The sequence below is a fragment of the Phaseolus vulgaris genome, chromosome 2 (assembly GCF_000499845.2).
Source record: "Phaseolus vulgaris cultivar G19833 chromosome 2, P. vulgaris v2.0, whole genome shotgun sequence".
Taxonomy (NCBI): domain Eukaryota; kingdom Viridiplantae; phylum Streptophyta; class Magnoliopsida; order Fabales; family Fabaceae; genus Phaseolus; species Phaseolus vulgaris.
In genome coordinates this window covers 37,281,427-37,295,624 of record NC_023758.2, presented here as the reverse complement: position 1 = coordinate 37,295,624, position 14,198 = coordinate 37,281,427, and the positions used below count along the sequence as shown (strand labels likewise).

The 14,198-nt window shown below is 37.4% G+C and overlaps 2 protein-coding genes across 4 annotated transcripts; both read left to right on the top strand.

The window, feature by feature from the left end:
- The first annotated feature begins 1,303 nt into the window (after positions 1 to 1,303).
- LOC137811820 (15-cis-phytoene desaturase, chloroplastic/chromoplastic) lies at positions 1,304 to 4,531 on the top strand. Its single transcript, XM_068613654.1, has one exon. The coding sequence runs from the start codon at positions 3,030 to 3,032 to the stop codon at positions 4,461 to 4,463; it is 1,434 nt and encodes a 477-aa protein (XP_068469755.1). The 5' UTR covers positions 1,304 to 3,029; the 3' UTR covers positions 4,464 to 4,531.
- A 1,523-nt stretch (positions 4,532 to 6,054) lies between these two features.
- Positions 6,055 to 13,587, top strand: LOC137811818 (dynamin-like protein ARC5). Of its 3 annotated transcripts, none has more exons than XM_068613652.1 (15): positions 6,055 to 6,179; positions 6,374 to 7,308; positions 8,026 to 8,159; positions 8,247 to 8,339; positions 8,492 to 8,555; positions 8,837 to 8,885; positions 9,030 to 9,112; positions 9,669 to 9,826; positions 9,903 to 9,963; positions 10,396 to 10,458; positions 10,860 to 10,960; positions 11,345 to 11,402; positions 11,607 to 11,939; positions 12,954 to 13,118; positions 13,222 to 13,587. In XM_068613652.1, the coding sequence occupies exons 2-15, from the start codon at positions 6,466 to 6,468 to the stop codon at positions 13,285 to 13,287; spliced, it is 2,271 nt and encodes a 756-aa protein (XP_068469753.1). In that variant the 5' UTR covers positions 6,055 to 6,179; positions 6,374 to 6,465; the 3' UTR covers positions 13,288 to 13,587. The 3 variants fall into 3 exon arrangements, with proteins under 3 accessions (XP_068469753.1, XP_068469754.1, XP_068469752.1); XM_068613653.1 differs by having other exon boundaries at positions 6,177 to 6,205; XM_068613651.1 differs by lacking the exon at positions 6,055 to 6,179 and having other exon boundaries at positions 6,208 to 7,308.
- The last annotated feature ends 611 nt before the right edge of the window (positions 13,588 to 14,198 follow it).

Below are 14,198 nucleotides of genomic sequence, written 5' to 3'. Positions count from 1 at the left end.
GCTTTAAGCTACCATTGACTGTCTCAACCTTTTATTCATGTCTTCCGTCTATTTATTTTGTGTCCATTCAAAAGTCTGTACGTGATGTCTTAACTTATTCTGGTTGGCGTCAGGCCATGCTTGATCAAATGAGTGTGCTTTAGAATAATGGAACTTAGGACATTGTTCTTATAGGCAGTGATCACCAAGGCACACATTTGTCAACACTTTTAGACCAATGATTTTGGCAAACTCAGATATTTCTTGGGAATTGACGTAGCACAATCAAACAATGGTATTGTTATTTCTCAGAGGAAGTATGCATTGGATATTTTGGAGGAATCTGGATTAACGAATTCAAAATTTGTTGAGACATCTATGGATCCCAATGTCAAACTCCTACCTAGTCAGGGGAGCCTTTCTCAAATCCTGAGAAGTACAGAAGATTAGTTTGAAAATTGAACTATCTTACGATCACTTGTCCAAATATTTTGTTAGTATGATGAGTCAACTCCTTAATTTACCATGTGTTGATCATTGGAATGTATTCATTTGTATATTGAAATACATTAAAGGTTCTCTTGAAAAAGACTTGTTATATGGTCACAATAATCATATTAGAGTTATATGTTATTCAGATACTGATCGGGCAGGGTCTCCGTCTGATAGAAGATCTACTTTCGGATATTGTGTTTCTATTGGTGATAATTTAACTTACTGGAAGAGCAAGAAACAAAATGTTGTAGCAAGATCTAGTGTTGAAGCGAAATGTAAAGCTATGGCTTCAGCTACTTGTAGCTTATTTGGCTTAAACAGTTACTTAAATAATTGCAATTTGGAGAAGCCAATCAAATGACACTCATCTATGATAATCAGTTTGCTCTTAATATTAGCTTAAATCCCATCTTTCATGAAAGGACCAAACATATTGAGATTGTTTGTCATTTTATTTGAGAAAATATTGTGTTTGGAGACATCAAGACTGAATTTGTTAATTCGAATGATCAATTAACATATATTTTCACTAAATCTTTACGGGGATCTATAATTGATTATATTTGTAACAAGTGGGGTATATATGATTTATATGCATAAGCTTGAGGGGAAGTGTTAAATGTAACGACTTAGCCCATAATTTATATTATTATGTTATTATTTTTATCTATAAATAAACACTCCTATGTGTGTATTTTACCTGAAATGCATGATGACCTGACTTTCCACAGACAAAACAATTTTCTTTTTTCTTGAAAGTGGAGTTAGTTGCATTGGGACGAGAGAACTTATTATTATATTTTTTTTTATGATCAGGTTTTTTCTCGTATCTTTTTGGAGTTGGTTTGTCTTCTATCATGTTTGTTTTGGCAGACAACGCTTTGGCCCTTGTACTAGCACACTCCTTTCTATTTGTGTCTTCAATGATGATGCGGGTGATCAAATTTGACAGAGACATTTGTTTGTGCCTGTGTTTCAGTTGTTGTTTGTAGTCGGTCCAAAAAGTTTTTCTATCAACAGTTCGAACACGAATTCACCAGGCAAGGTTATGCTCTCTGCTTTAATATCTTCAAGTAGCTTGTGGTATTCATTTATCTTAATTTTTATGGTATTGTCTTCAATCATCTCCTAGTGATAGTAATTTTCGATCATGAACCTTTGTTTAACGACGTCTTTAGCGATGTATTTGAGAATAAGGGAATCCCAAATATCTTTTGCATCCTTGTAAGAGCAATAAACATCGAACAAATCATTACATAACACACTGAGTAAGGTGTGACGACATACCTTATTTGCATGGGTCCAAACATCAAATTGTTTCGCAAACATACTTGAGTCAGGTTTAGAAGTCGTAAATGCAAAAGTGACTTTGTACATGTCCAATAGGGTAGATATGCGTTCTTGCCAGCGTAAAAAATTCTGATCGATGAAGACTTCAATTTTCAAGACATTTGGAAACGGTTTCGTAAAAATGGTTTGAGTTGTGGAAACTACATTTGATGTCTCCGGTGTAGAGTTGTTGTCCGTATTATCAGCCATAAGTCTTTACGATTGTAGTAATTAAAGCTGGAAACACGAAAAGATTGGTTTCCTGAAACATGGGTGATCACTGTCCGTAAGGATTTATCTGCAAAGTATTGCACAAGTCCCCCAAACTTCTCAGGTAAAAACCAATGATCAAAACTAGCAAAGAACTCTTTTAGATTAAGAACCCAGAACTATGTTAATAGAGAAAGAGAGAAAGAAAATAAGAAGTGGGAAGAGGAAGAGGCCGTGAGAGATATGTGAAGAATGAGGACGAAACCCCTGTTTATACACGGAGAAGAACCAACAAACTGTTGCAGCTCCAAAACAATCTTAGCGTACTTCCCGTTCCAGCATCTCAACTCTCCAAGAAAAACAAAGGAGATTGCGGAGAAAATAAGACTCACGTGCAGAGGATCCAACCAGAAAGCAAGGAAGTGTGACGGTGTCTGAGGAAAGCTCCGTGAAAAATAAAATAAGAGGTGGCCGGAAAAGGCACACAAAAACTGTAACATCACACGGGATCGAGAACGGATTTCTGCAACGTCTCTGTTTTTATTATCTTTTGCTATATAAACGGAAATTCATTCTTGTTGAAGGAGGTATGATCATACGAACTTTGATGCTGCAATAACCTTCCTGCCTCAGATTTAGTCAAAATTTGAGGAATGTCACAAGTTCACAACTGAACCATTAGTTATATCGTAGAGCGGATTGGTCTTATTCATATTACTAGCAGTGCACAAATCAATTTTCTTCCCATGTCGTGTGAAGGAGAAGGGAGCTCCAGGGGAGAATATTCTGACATGTTCTGCTTCTGATATTCTGGAAACACTAGTTTAAAAACCATAATTTTACTCGACACAGACACATGATAATATCACTATCTCATACCACGTAAAGACATGGCATCAACATCAGCGTAAGCGTCTCCACCAAAACCAATTCAAGAGCCAAATCCACCCGAATAAAACCCCTCTAGGGGAAAAAAAAGGTTTTGATCATTAACCCAAAACCTTATCCATACTCCAATGACTACTATCACACTATTCTCCGTCCCTTGCACAAACCTCTCCTTTTTCTCTTCTCCTCCAAAACGATTCAGATTCAATCCCCAATCCTCCGCGCAACTTTCCCCCACCTCTTCCTCACCTCTCCAAAACCCCTCACTACCCAAAACCGGAGTCATTGTCATCGGCGCTGGCCTCGCCGGCCTTGCCGCCGCCACCCACCTCAACTCCAACAACATCCCCTTCCTCCTTCTCGAAGCTTCAGACGCCGTCGGAGGCCGCGTCCGCACCGACATTGTCGACGGCTTCCTCCTGGACCGCGGCTTCCAAATCTTCATCACCGCCTATCCCGAAGCCCAAAAGCTCCTCAATTATCAATCCCTGAATCTCCAGAAGTTCTACTCTGGAGCTCGAATTTTCTACGATGGCCAATTTCACACCGTCGCGGACCCTCTCCGCCACTTCTGGGACTCCGTAAAATCCCTCACCAACCCAATTGGATCCCCCCTCGACAAGCTACTAATCGGATCTACCAGAATTCGTGTCCTCTCCAAATCCGACGAAGAAATCCTCGCCGCAGAGGAAGTCCCGACAATCGCTTTACTCAAGAAGCTAGGGTTTTCCGATTCCATCATCGGAAGCTTCTTCCGCCCCTTCTTCGGCGGAATCTTCTTTGATCCAGACCTGGAAACGACATCCCGTCTGTTCGATTTCGTCTTCAAGTGCCTCGCTCTCGGAGAAAACACCCTGCCGGCGAGAGGCATATCGGCCATTCCGGAACAGCTGGCGGCGAGGTTGCCGTCCGGTTCCATCCTGCTCAACTCCAGAGTCGTTTCCGTCGACCTCGACGGCTCCGAAACGCCGCTCGTCAGACTGCAAAACGGCGACGTTTTGAAGAGCGAGCTGGGAGTCATCGTCGCGGTCGAAGAACCCGCAGCAGTTGAACTATTAGCGCGAAGGACTAGTACGGTTCCCAAGAAACCGGTTCGAAGCACGGTATGTTTGTATTTCACCGCGAACCGGGATCAGATACCGGTTCAAGACCCGGTTCTATTTCTGAACGGGTCGGGTAAGGGCATTGTAAACAACATGTTCTTTGCGACGAATGTGGCTCCATCGTACGGGCCATCTGACAAGGCCCTGGTATCAGTGTCACTCATTGGGGTGTTTGAGGGTGTCTCCGATGATGAACTTGTGGGTAAGGTTATTGAGGAGCTTTCGGGTTGGTTTGGGGGAAAAATTGTTGGGGAGTGGAAGCATTTGAGGACCTATCGAATCGGGTTTGCCCAGCCCAATCAGTGCCCACCCACGGATCTGAAGAAAAACCCGAGAGTTGAGTCGGGTTTGTATGTTTGTGGTGATTATTTGACATCTGCCACGTTTGATGGTGCTTTGGTCTCTGGGAGAAGGGCATCAGAATCCCTATTGAAGGACAGAGCCTTCACCCCCTCCTAAAATTCTTCCACTTTTAATGTCAAACTATTTTTTTCCTTGTTATACATAACTATAACTTCATTTCTTTATCTTTCTTTGCTACAAATTCAGTCTGCACCTATTAGGATCCCATTTTCTTACTGCAATCACTGAGATATTTTTCAAATATATATGATTCATGTAATTATCAAAATTATAAAATTGAATATCTCTTTGAGATAAGTAGTGTACGATAAGGAGAAGCTTTACTCTTTACAGGGATTCCAGCAATGCCAATCCAAGCTTGTCATTAAGGATAAGTAGGGACAGTAAGTGGGTCGGAATCAAACCAAACAAAAAGATAACAGAAGCCACATTGCTCATGGTGCCAACCATTCACTTGTAATTTATTTTGGAAAGACCTTGTTTTTCAATAATAATATAATCTCACTCAGAATTGCTGCAGCAAAATCTAAAAGGAAATGTGATTATTTCTTATTTTAATATATTTTTTAATCATTAAATGGTGAACTAGAGTTGCAGTAAAGATAGAAATAATCCTCTGCTTAAAAAATATAAACTCTAATCAAACATCTAAGCAACCTACCCCCAAAAAAAAATTAATTTCAGTCCTTAAAGCAAAAATCTGAAAAAGAGAGAGAAGAAAGTCGTACCAAAATGGTACTTTAAACATTTATAACCTCTGATTGCGGCAAAAATCATTCATCAGTCAAAAGATTTTATTGATTTGGTGTGCATTTTCAAAGATCTTAATGTAAACATAGACTTTCACTTTACTAAAATGGAGAAAAGCCATGTACAGTTTGTAGCATGTATTTCGCAAACTACTAAATGGTAGAGGCTGATATAAGATGATTTTATTGAATTTGGTGTGATCTTTTTTATCCAACCGTGAATATAGCCTTTGACCTTACCAAATGGAAAAAAGTCATGTACAGAGTTTGTAGCATGGATTTGAGAAATTACTAAATGGAAAGGTAGAGGCTGGTATAAGATTTCTGAGTAGGAAAGAAATTAAGGAAACGTGGATTAGAATTTTTCTCAGAAGCAGAAGTTTTGAGTAGTGAACGGTAAAGGTGTCAGTGTAATGTGTCGTGTGAGTAGTGAACGGCAAAGGTGTTAGTGTCATGTCGTGTGCTGCATTTGCCACCTATCTTGTGCTGCATTAGCCACATCGTTGAAAAAATTCCTTGTTTTAGAATTTTTTCGAATGTTTTATTTTGTGTTTTTTTGAAAAAATTTATAGTTGTGACAGGTATATAATTTTTTTATTTGTGTTCTCTTGTATATTTGTATAAACATCTTGATTTGTATAAATTATACATATACATTACTTGGAAATTATATTCTCCATTGGTGATGATTTTGTAGAGAATTTGTAAATACTTATTCTACGTGTCTGAATGCGAAAGAGAAGAAATGTTGATATACGTCGATACATATTTGTTGTCGTGTTAGTAATTACTTAATTTTTTGAATTTTTTTTTCTTGACATGCGTGTTCGGTCGATCGGTTGGGTACTTATGATTGTATTTTGATGTTTAAATCAGTGCTAGTATTTTGTTTAATCTCTCCAGATATTATAAAAATGTATTTTTTTCTTTTCAGAAGTTCCTTTTATAAATTGAGTTGGATTTTGGTTCTATGAGTTAGATAACCGGTTATGACCGGTGGTTCTTATGTGATATGTAGTGGCTTCCTGAATATAAGTGTTTGTGGAATTGTCTCTGTTTTAAGGTATTTATTATATTATGTTATTTAAGGTATACCATCGGTCGTACACTTATGAGTTTGGGTTTTGCTTTAGATGAAAAGACAAGTGTCAGTTGGTGACGCATCCAATCACGTCATGCGTCCCTTTTCCTGGCACTTGGGAATTTAAACACTAACTATTTTTCTCTTTTCTTCTTCTTCTTGTTCAATTTCTTTAGGGTTGGAAGCGGTGGAAGAATAGAATAGTGTGAAAAGAGCGAAGTGCATTGGGTGTGTGTAGAGAAGCAGAGGAAGGAAGAGTTATCTGGAAATGGAGAGGGAGTTGGCGCAAGAGGAAGAAGAGGAGCAGCGGGAGTGGCGCCTGTACGAAGCCTACAATGAGCTGCACGCGCTGGCCCAGGACTTGCAGACTCCCTTCGACGCCCCCGCGGTTCTGGTGGTGGGCCACCAAACGGACGGCAAGAGCGCCCTGGTGGAGGCCCTCATGGGCTTTCAGTTCAACCACGTTGGCGGCGGCACCAAGACCCGCAGGCCCATAACCCTCCACATGAAATACGACCCCCAATGCGAGTCCCCTTCCTGCCACCTCGTCTCCGACACCGACCCCTCTCTCTCTCACCACAAATCCCTTCCCCAAATTCAGGCTTATATCGAAGCTGAAAATGCCAGGTTGGAGCAGGACTCCAGCCAATTCTCCGCCAAAGAAATCATCATCAGAGTGGAGTACAAGTACTGCCCCAACCTCACCATCATCGACACTCCCGGCCTCATCGCTCCCGCTCCCGGCCGCAGGAACCGCCATTTGCAGGCGCAGGCCCGTGCCGTTGAGGCGCTCGTGCGGGCCAAGATGCAGCACAAAGAGTTCATCATACTCTGCCTCGAGGATTGCAGCGACTGGAGCAACGCTACCACCAGGCGCGTCGTCATGCAGGTCGATCCCGAGCTCGCCAGGACTGTCATCGTCTCCACCAAGCTCGACACCAGGATTCCTCAGTTCGCGCGCCCCTCCGATGTTGAGGTTTTCCTCTCGCCGCCTCCCTCCACTCTTGACGGCTGCATTCTCGGCGATTCCCCCTTCTTCACCTCCGTGCCTTCGGGAAGAGTGGGCTGTGGAACTGGTTATCTCTACTCCTCCAATGATGAGTTCAAACAGGTTGTTTATGCTCCTTTGCCTCCTTCGTATATAACCGGTTTCCCTGCCATTTTTCGTATGCTCTTCATTTACTACTTATTATTTTGTTTCATTTCAATGTTCGGCATGCCAAGTAAGTTGCGCATTTTCTTTTCTGTTCTTCTGCCACTGTTTTAAATGCCTATCCAGTGGCTAAAAAAATAACAGATTTTGTGATTTTGGTCCAGGTGGTTACAGTTGCACCAATTGAGTCTCTCAACTTTTATCACATCAATATTTAAACAAAACTAAATGGCATGGTAAACTAGCATGACATGACCACGAGTAAAACGAAAGCACAGATATTTGAATTACAATGACCTGAAAAGGTACAATGAGTATAGTGACTTAATTGTCGACGTGTGTGTGGGTTAGTTATTGTTTTGAAGAAAGGGAATGTTCTTCCTCTTGAGCAATTAATGACTTAAATATTGGATGAAATTGGGATGGAGGGTCATGATTGGAAGTGAGAAAAAACTTGAGGGATTCGATTGGTGCAATTGAAACCTGAAGAACCATAATTGCACTGTCGTGATACTTTAAGAAACTAAAAGCCAAATAATAAATAAACAGGGCAATGCCACTGCGATTTGAGTTTGTAATTCCCTTAAGCAGTTCATAATTTAGGTTAAAATTTTTGTGCAGTCATACTTGAGAGTTTCATCTCCTTGATCTATTTAGTTGTACTTACGGATGCAGGCAGTGTGCTTCAGAGAGATAGAAGATGTTGCATCTTTGGAGGAGAAGTTAGGGAGGGCATTGTCAAAGCAGGAAAGGAGTAGGATAGGCGTGAGCAAACTTAGGCTGTTTCTGGAAGAATTGCTACAGAAGAGGTTCTTGTACATTATAGTTTGATTTTAAGTTTGTCTTTTTTTTTGTTTATAATTCTGTGGCTGAGTCCTTAATACTGATCGTGCTAGGTATATAAATAATGTACCATTGATCATTCCACTTCTTGAGAAGGAGTATCGGAGTGTGACAAGGAAATTGAGTGACATAAATCAAGAGTTGAGGTATGTTATAAGTTAAAAATACCTCTGTTGTACTTGATCTGCAAAGGAAGGAACGAGGGTGATAATTTTGGTTTCAATTTTTTATATATAGAACTGTTATCTAGCTGTTTTCCATTCATTACTTATTTTATTCTCCTTTACATTATATACAGCACACTTGATGAGGCCAAACTGAAGGAGAAAGGAAGAGCATTCCATGATATGTTCTTGACCAAGGTTTCTTTTTCATAAATTCTTCTTCTCAGTATCTGACCCTTCTTTGTTGGTAAATTATTATGTTGCTGGTTAATTGCCCTCCTACCAAGGGGAGGGGTATTTAATTTGGGATGTTGAGCTTGCAGAGTAAACTCTTTATCTGTCTCTTAGTCTGTATGGATCTGCATATGCATGCTTGTTATTAATTTTTTTTTCAGTTGTTTGAATTCATAGATAGTGCTTGAACCTTAAAATGTACTCCTATTTTCCCTCCCTCACTTGCATATTTTATATTATTTCAGTTGTCATTGTTGCTTAAAGGGACAGTTGTTGCACCTCCTGATAAGTTTGGTAAATCTCCTATTCACCTTAGCTCTTTTCACGGGCTAGCCTATTGAACAGTAGATAATACACAATACTTGAAAAGCAAGCTTACTATCTTTGGATATCCCCTTTCCCTTGACAAATTGCTTGACCTTTCTTTTGTTGTTTCAGGTGAAACACTGCAAGATGAGCGAATAAATGGAGGTGCATTTATTGGTTCTGATGGTGTTCAGTTCCCTCACAAGCTAATACCTGTAAGTTTCGGCCTATTTTTTTACCATTCTTTTGAGCTGCATTAGCTTTTCGTTGCAGTGGATGACAATCTAACTACTCTTTATTTTACTATTTTCCCTTGTTAAAACATGCATAATTGCCATTTTCTTTGTCTTTTGGATGATGATTTTATTTAACTTTGGCAGTTATGTCTGCTAATTACTACTTTCGTATGAGTTTTATGTTTGTGTGGTGGGTGAAGATTTTCTCTGAATCTTGTTAAACAAACACCTGATGAAACAAACATCTTGTCTGCTAATTACAAAGCCCACCATTACTAAGGTATATTGTTGGGAGAGTTAAAATGTGCAACACACCTATGAGAGAGAAGGGGTATAAACAGTTAAAGGGAGGTGGAGGGGAGGCTGGAATTTGGAATTGGGACCCATGAGAAATTTGGCCTCTTGAATTGCCCAGGATTCTGATTTCATTGGTCATGCCTGCATACATTAATAAATAATACACACATTTCATAGTCTTGTATATTGTGTTTGCTTTGTCTCTATACAAGGACAGCTAACCTATCCTTGTACACAGAATGCAAGTATGCGGCTTTATGGTGGAGCACAATATCATCGGGCCATGGCTGAATTTCGTTTTGTTGTTGGAGGAATCAAGTGTCCCCCAATTACTCGTGAAGAAATTGTAAATGCTTGTGGAGTTGAAGACATTCATGATGGAACAAATTACTCTAGGTCTGTGTGTTTTACCTATTCATTATTGTAATACTACCATTGTTAAATATTAAAATGATATTTTTTTAGTAACCAGGACTGCTTGTGTAATTGCTGTTGCAAAGGCTCGTGACACATTTGAACCCTTTCTTCATCAGGTGATTATGTTATAAAAATGAATATATTCCTTTTGATTTCTTTCTCTAATTATTTAGCCGAATTGCAATTTTAGTTCTCTTTTAATTTCTGATTTGGTATTTTAGCCCTCCTATTTATTTTTGTGATCTTATTCCCTGGATTTTAAAAAATCTGCAATTTTCATAGAATCCTCAAATTTCTTGATCTGACTATTTTGTTTTTTTTGATCCAAACTCATTTCTTAGCAAGTTTGAGTAGCTAAGTTTATCATTGACAGCTTCCATTTGTAATAATTAGGTTTGATTTGATTTCCAGGATTCTATCATAACTTTATGATCAAAGCTGTATACAAAATGATCCTTGTTGTACTCTTCAAATTATGAGAAAATAATATTAACTATTTTTCATAATCGAAGTCTAACTAATTGATTAATTCTCCATTCTTGCCACAGTTGGGCTCCAGACTGTTGTATATACTTAAGAGACTGCTTCCTATCTCTGTTTATCTTCTTCAGGTATTCTCTTTCAATTTTTCTGTAAGATATAAAGTATTTGAATCTTACCTAACAGCTTCAGCTTTTAGGACACCTAGTTTTTGACATGGTGTCAAGAGCCTCCATAAACGAGTGGCCTAAAGTTTGATCCTTGCCAGCTCTATTATTCTAAATAAAAGTGAATTTTAGCACAAGGTAGGGGTGGATCTGTGCATTATCAGTGCTTCAATTCCTGAAGGGCTCTTGCACAGCCTGAATATGGTATAAAACTATTTAGGTCTTCACCTAACAGCTTATGCTTTTGAGATAGCAAGTTCTTGATATTTTTATGAATCAATTGTTTATGCTTTTGCAAGTTTTGTACAATTATTAGTTTGCTAATTTTCCTAACTTATTTTATTTATGTGCACTTTGTTTGACAGAAAGATAGTGAATATCTAAGTGGCCATGAGGTGTTCCTCAGGCGTGTTGCCTCTTCCTTCAACAACTTCGCAGAATCTACTGAAAAATCATGCCATGAAAAGTTAACCACCACTTGTCCCCATATGCCACAAGTTTGTTCCATATGTCAAGTGAAAAATTGATTTTTTTTAATAAAAAAGGGAAAATGGATAATCAAGAGCTTACTTTTAGTACGAGGAATAAGATGCATAGTTCACCATTTAAAAGAGAACATCAAGTGTATTATGGCATTCTTGCATTACATCACGATTTTGTGGTTTCTTCCATATTTTTCATGCTTGTTATTTTTAGATGTTAGGGTACATTTTTCCCCTTGATCTTAAAAATTTCTAGCTTCGCATACTCATCCATAATTTATCCTTTTTTTTTTCTTACATTAAATATTAGTTCTCTGCATTGTTTATTTGCTATTTTCTAAATCCCATTTTGTTATCCTTTGCTCCAGATGTATGGAGGACTTAGTAAGCACCACCCGATATGTTTCATGGTCTCTCCACAATAAGGTATTCTTGATTTAAGGGGCATTTACAGAGACAGATGCTTTGGTATGATGCAACTTTAAATGATCTTGCTGCCTACTTTGAATTTAGGCTAGCTGGGATTGTATGATTATATCCTCCTTAGAGAAAATGAGTAAAATATTGTTTGCTAAGCTAAGTTTTCATCTCTCATTTTCTATCTCATTCTAGTGTCTGTCAACTTTGTAGAGTCGGGCTGGGTTACGTCAGTTCTTGGATTCATTTGGTGGAACAGAACAGTCCAATGCTTCTAATAATCCTACAGCAACTGTTATGTCACAAACAAGTGCCATTGACAGAGAAGACACAAAGTCACAACCAGATGTAAAACTCAGTCATGTGGCCTCTGGCATTGATTCTAGTTCATCCATTCAGACAACAGAAACAAAGCTTGCCGACCTTTTGGATAGTACACTCTGGAATAGGAGGCTTGCACCTTCATCTGAAAGAATTGTTTATGGCTTAGTACAACAGATATTTCATGGCATTAGAGAATATTTCCTGGTTTCCACAGAATTAAAGGTTTGTGATGTTTCTTTTTTTGTTAATTTATGCTTCTTTGTGTTAGGTATGCCAATTTTCTCCTTTCTTGCTGGAAGTGAAAGCTTCCCTGGTAAGCATAGAAATGAAGGGTTGATTGTTTGGGTTTAATAACATACGTACACAACCTACAATATTCGCTGAAAATTTCTGATTGTTCTCAAATATTTTTTGGCTAAGAAATCCCCTCTGCCTATACAATATACGAGAAAAGTGTAGCTCTTCAAAATTACAGTTGAGTATGAAAGAATTAGGTTACAAAAGTTTATTTGTGTCTTGTTTAGGACTGAGTATAGAATAATCCAGTAATCAGTTTTGTTTGAAGTGTAAAGTAAAACAAAGTGAAGTATAAATATGGGTATGTTATGTGGATTCTATACCCAAAATCAATTCCTGTTAGCAGAAAAGTTAAAGTTTTTACTTTTGTCAAAATAAATTATATTCATTGCTAGGTTTTTTAAAATTTTAAAAATTACTCAAAACAAATAGCAGCACTGTTCAAATGGATTTATTTTCCTGCAACTGGGAGTTAAAGGTATCTAAGCAAGCAAACTATATGAAATTGAAAAAGTATTTGATGATTTTCCAATATTTCTGTTTGATTCTTCTTACAATGCTGAGAAAAAAATTATAAGTTGCATCAACATCAGGTATTGTAGAAAAACATTTTTTATTTCTCATTAAACACTTGCATATTGTAATTTCACAAAGGATATCAATATATGAAAAAATTCATTTACACATGCAAAACAGACTGCAGTAAAGGTTGCAAGTTAGTTAACAAAACAATGTTAGGTATACACCATATTACATGTATTTTTCTTCTCATTCTTTCAAATTTTATGTTTTTGCTCAGGTTGATTAAAACTAACTACTTGACAATGTCAAGACTTTTGGGCAATAGATTAGTATATGATAGAAATCATTCATAATTTAGAATTCTTGCATAAATTTTTCCCCATCTTTTATGCTCCGCTTATACCTAATATTTCGCAGTTCAACTGTTTCCTTTTGATGCCCATTGTGGACAAGTTGCCTGCACTTCTCCGGGAAGACCTAGAATCTGCCTTCGAAGATGACTTGGATAATGTTTTTGACATAACTAATCTGCAGCATTCATTCGGGCAGCAAAAGAGAGATACAGAAATTGAATTGAAAAGGGTATTTCTTATTTCATATAACATGGTTTTCTAATGAACAATATCCAGACGTGCCAACTTTGTCTTTGTTGTCCATAATGTTAAACTTTTCTATTGTTTTACAGATCAGGAGGCTCAAAGAGAAATTCAGAATGATACATGAGCAGCTAATTCAAAATCATGTCATTTGAATATGTGAGCTGCTGAGTATAATTTTCAAAATGAAACAGGCATGTGATTTAAGGATTTATGATCTTTAATTTTCTTATATTCGTGCGTGCCTAATGAATTATCATAGAAGAAGAATGCATAGATGTTCATTATGAGGACATTTTGCTGTAGCTAACTGAAAATCTTTTTTCCTAAGTAGTTCGAGTCAGGTGCTGTGCTTTTGTTTTTGGACATTCTTTTCTTATTCTTGTATGTAACACAATTTTAATATGTTTAAAAAGTTAAGCAAATTACAGTGGATCAGCACATATTCAGTTGAATCAGTAATTTTGTTAATTCTGGCCCTAAAACTTAGTTGTGAAATACTTGTCCGGTTTTTGGTTAAAATATACATCTGAACATAGTTCGTTTGAACATAAAAAATATTCAAACCAAACCATTTTGGTTTAGTGGATTTTATGACGTAGCACTATCTTTTACACAATGGTCTAATATATCATGATGAATAATTTCTTTTTCTGTTCTATTATAACTAAATATATGTTTAACATTGCATATAATATTAAACAATTTGTTACAGATTAACCGTTTTTTTATCGTTAAAGAAATTAGAATAAAATATAACAGCACAAAAGGTATTTACCCTTTCACAACAAAGGAAAAATATTGTGGCATAAATCAGATAACTTTTCAGATCCCTTCATAAATCTATACAATACTACATGAAATTCAAAACAGGAACTTCAAATCTAGTCTCTTTATATTGTTTCCTTTCAATATATTTTTAGTACTTTTCTCTTTCAAGGTTAATAATGTAATATTTATACTGCTATGACAATCATTCATGTTGCACATATCGACAAATTTCTGTCACGTACATGTTTATATAGAAAACATCATTTCTAAGGAATGTTATTCCTCTTCTAATTAC

What these genes read in the sequence shown, in the direction of transcription:
- LOC137811820 (XM_068613654.1), top strand. Translation starts at nt 3,030, where the DNA reads ATGACTACTATCACACTATTCTCCGTCCCTTGCACAAACCTCTCCTTT.
- LOC137811818 (XM_068613652.1), top strand. Translation starts at nt 6,466, where the DNA reads ATGGAGAGGGAGTTGGCGCAAGAGGAAGAAGAGGAGCAGCGGGAGTGG. An exon ending in TGCACCTCCTGATAAGTTTG is followed by an intron (nt 8,886 to 9,029) that starts GTAAATCTCCTA and finishes TTGTTGTTTCAG; the next exon opens with GTGAAACACTGCAAGATGAG. An exon ending in TCCCTCACAAGCTAATACCT is followed by an intron (nt 9,113 to 9,668) that starts GTAAGTTTCGGC and finishes CCTTGTACACAG; the next exon opens with AATGCAAGTATGCGGCTTTA.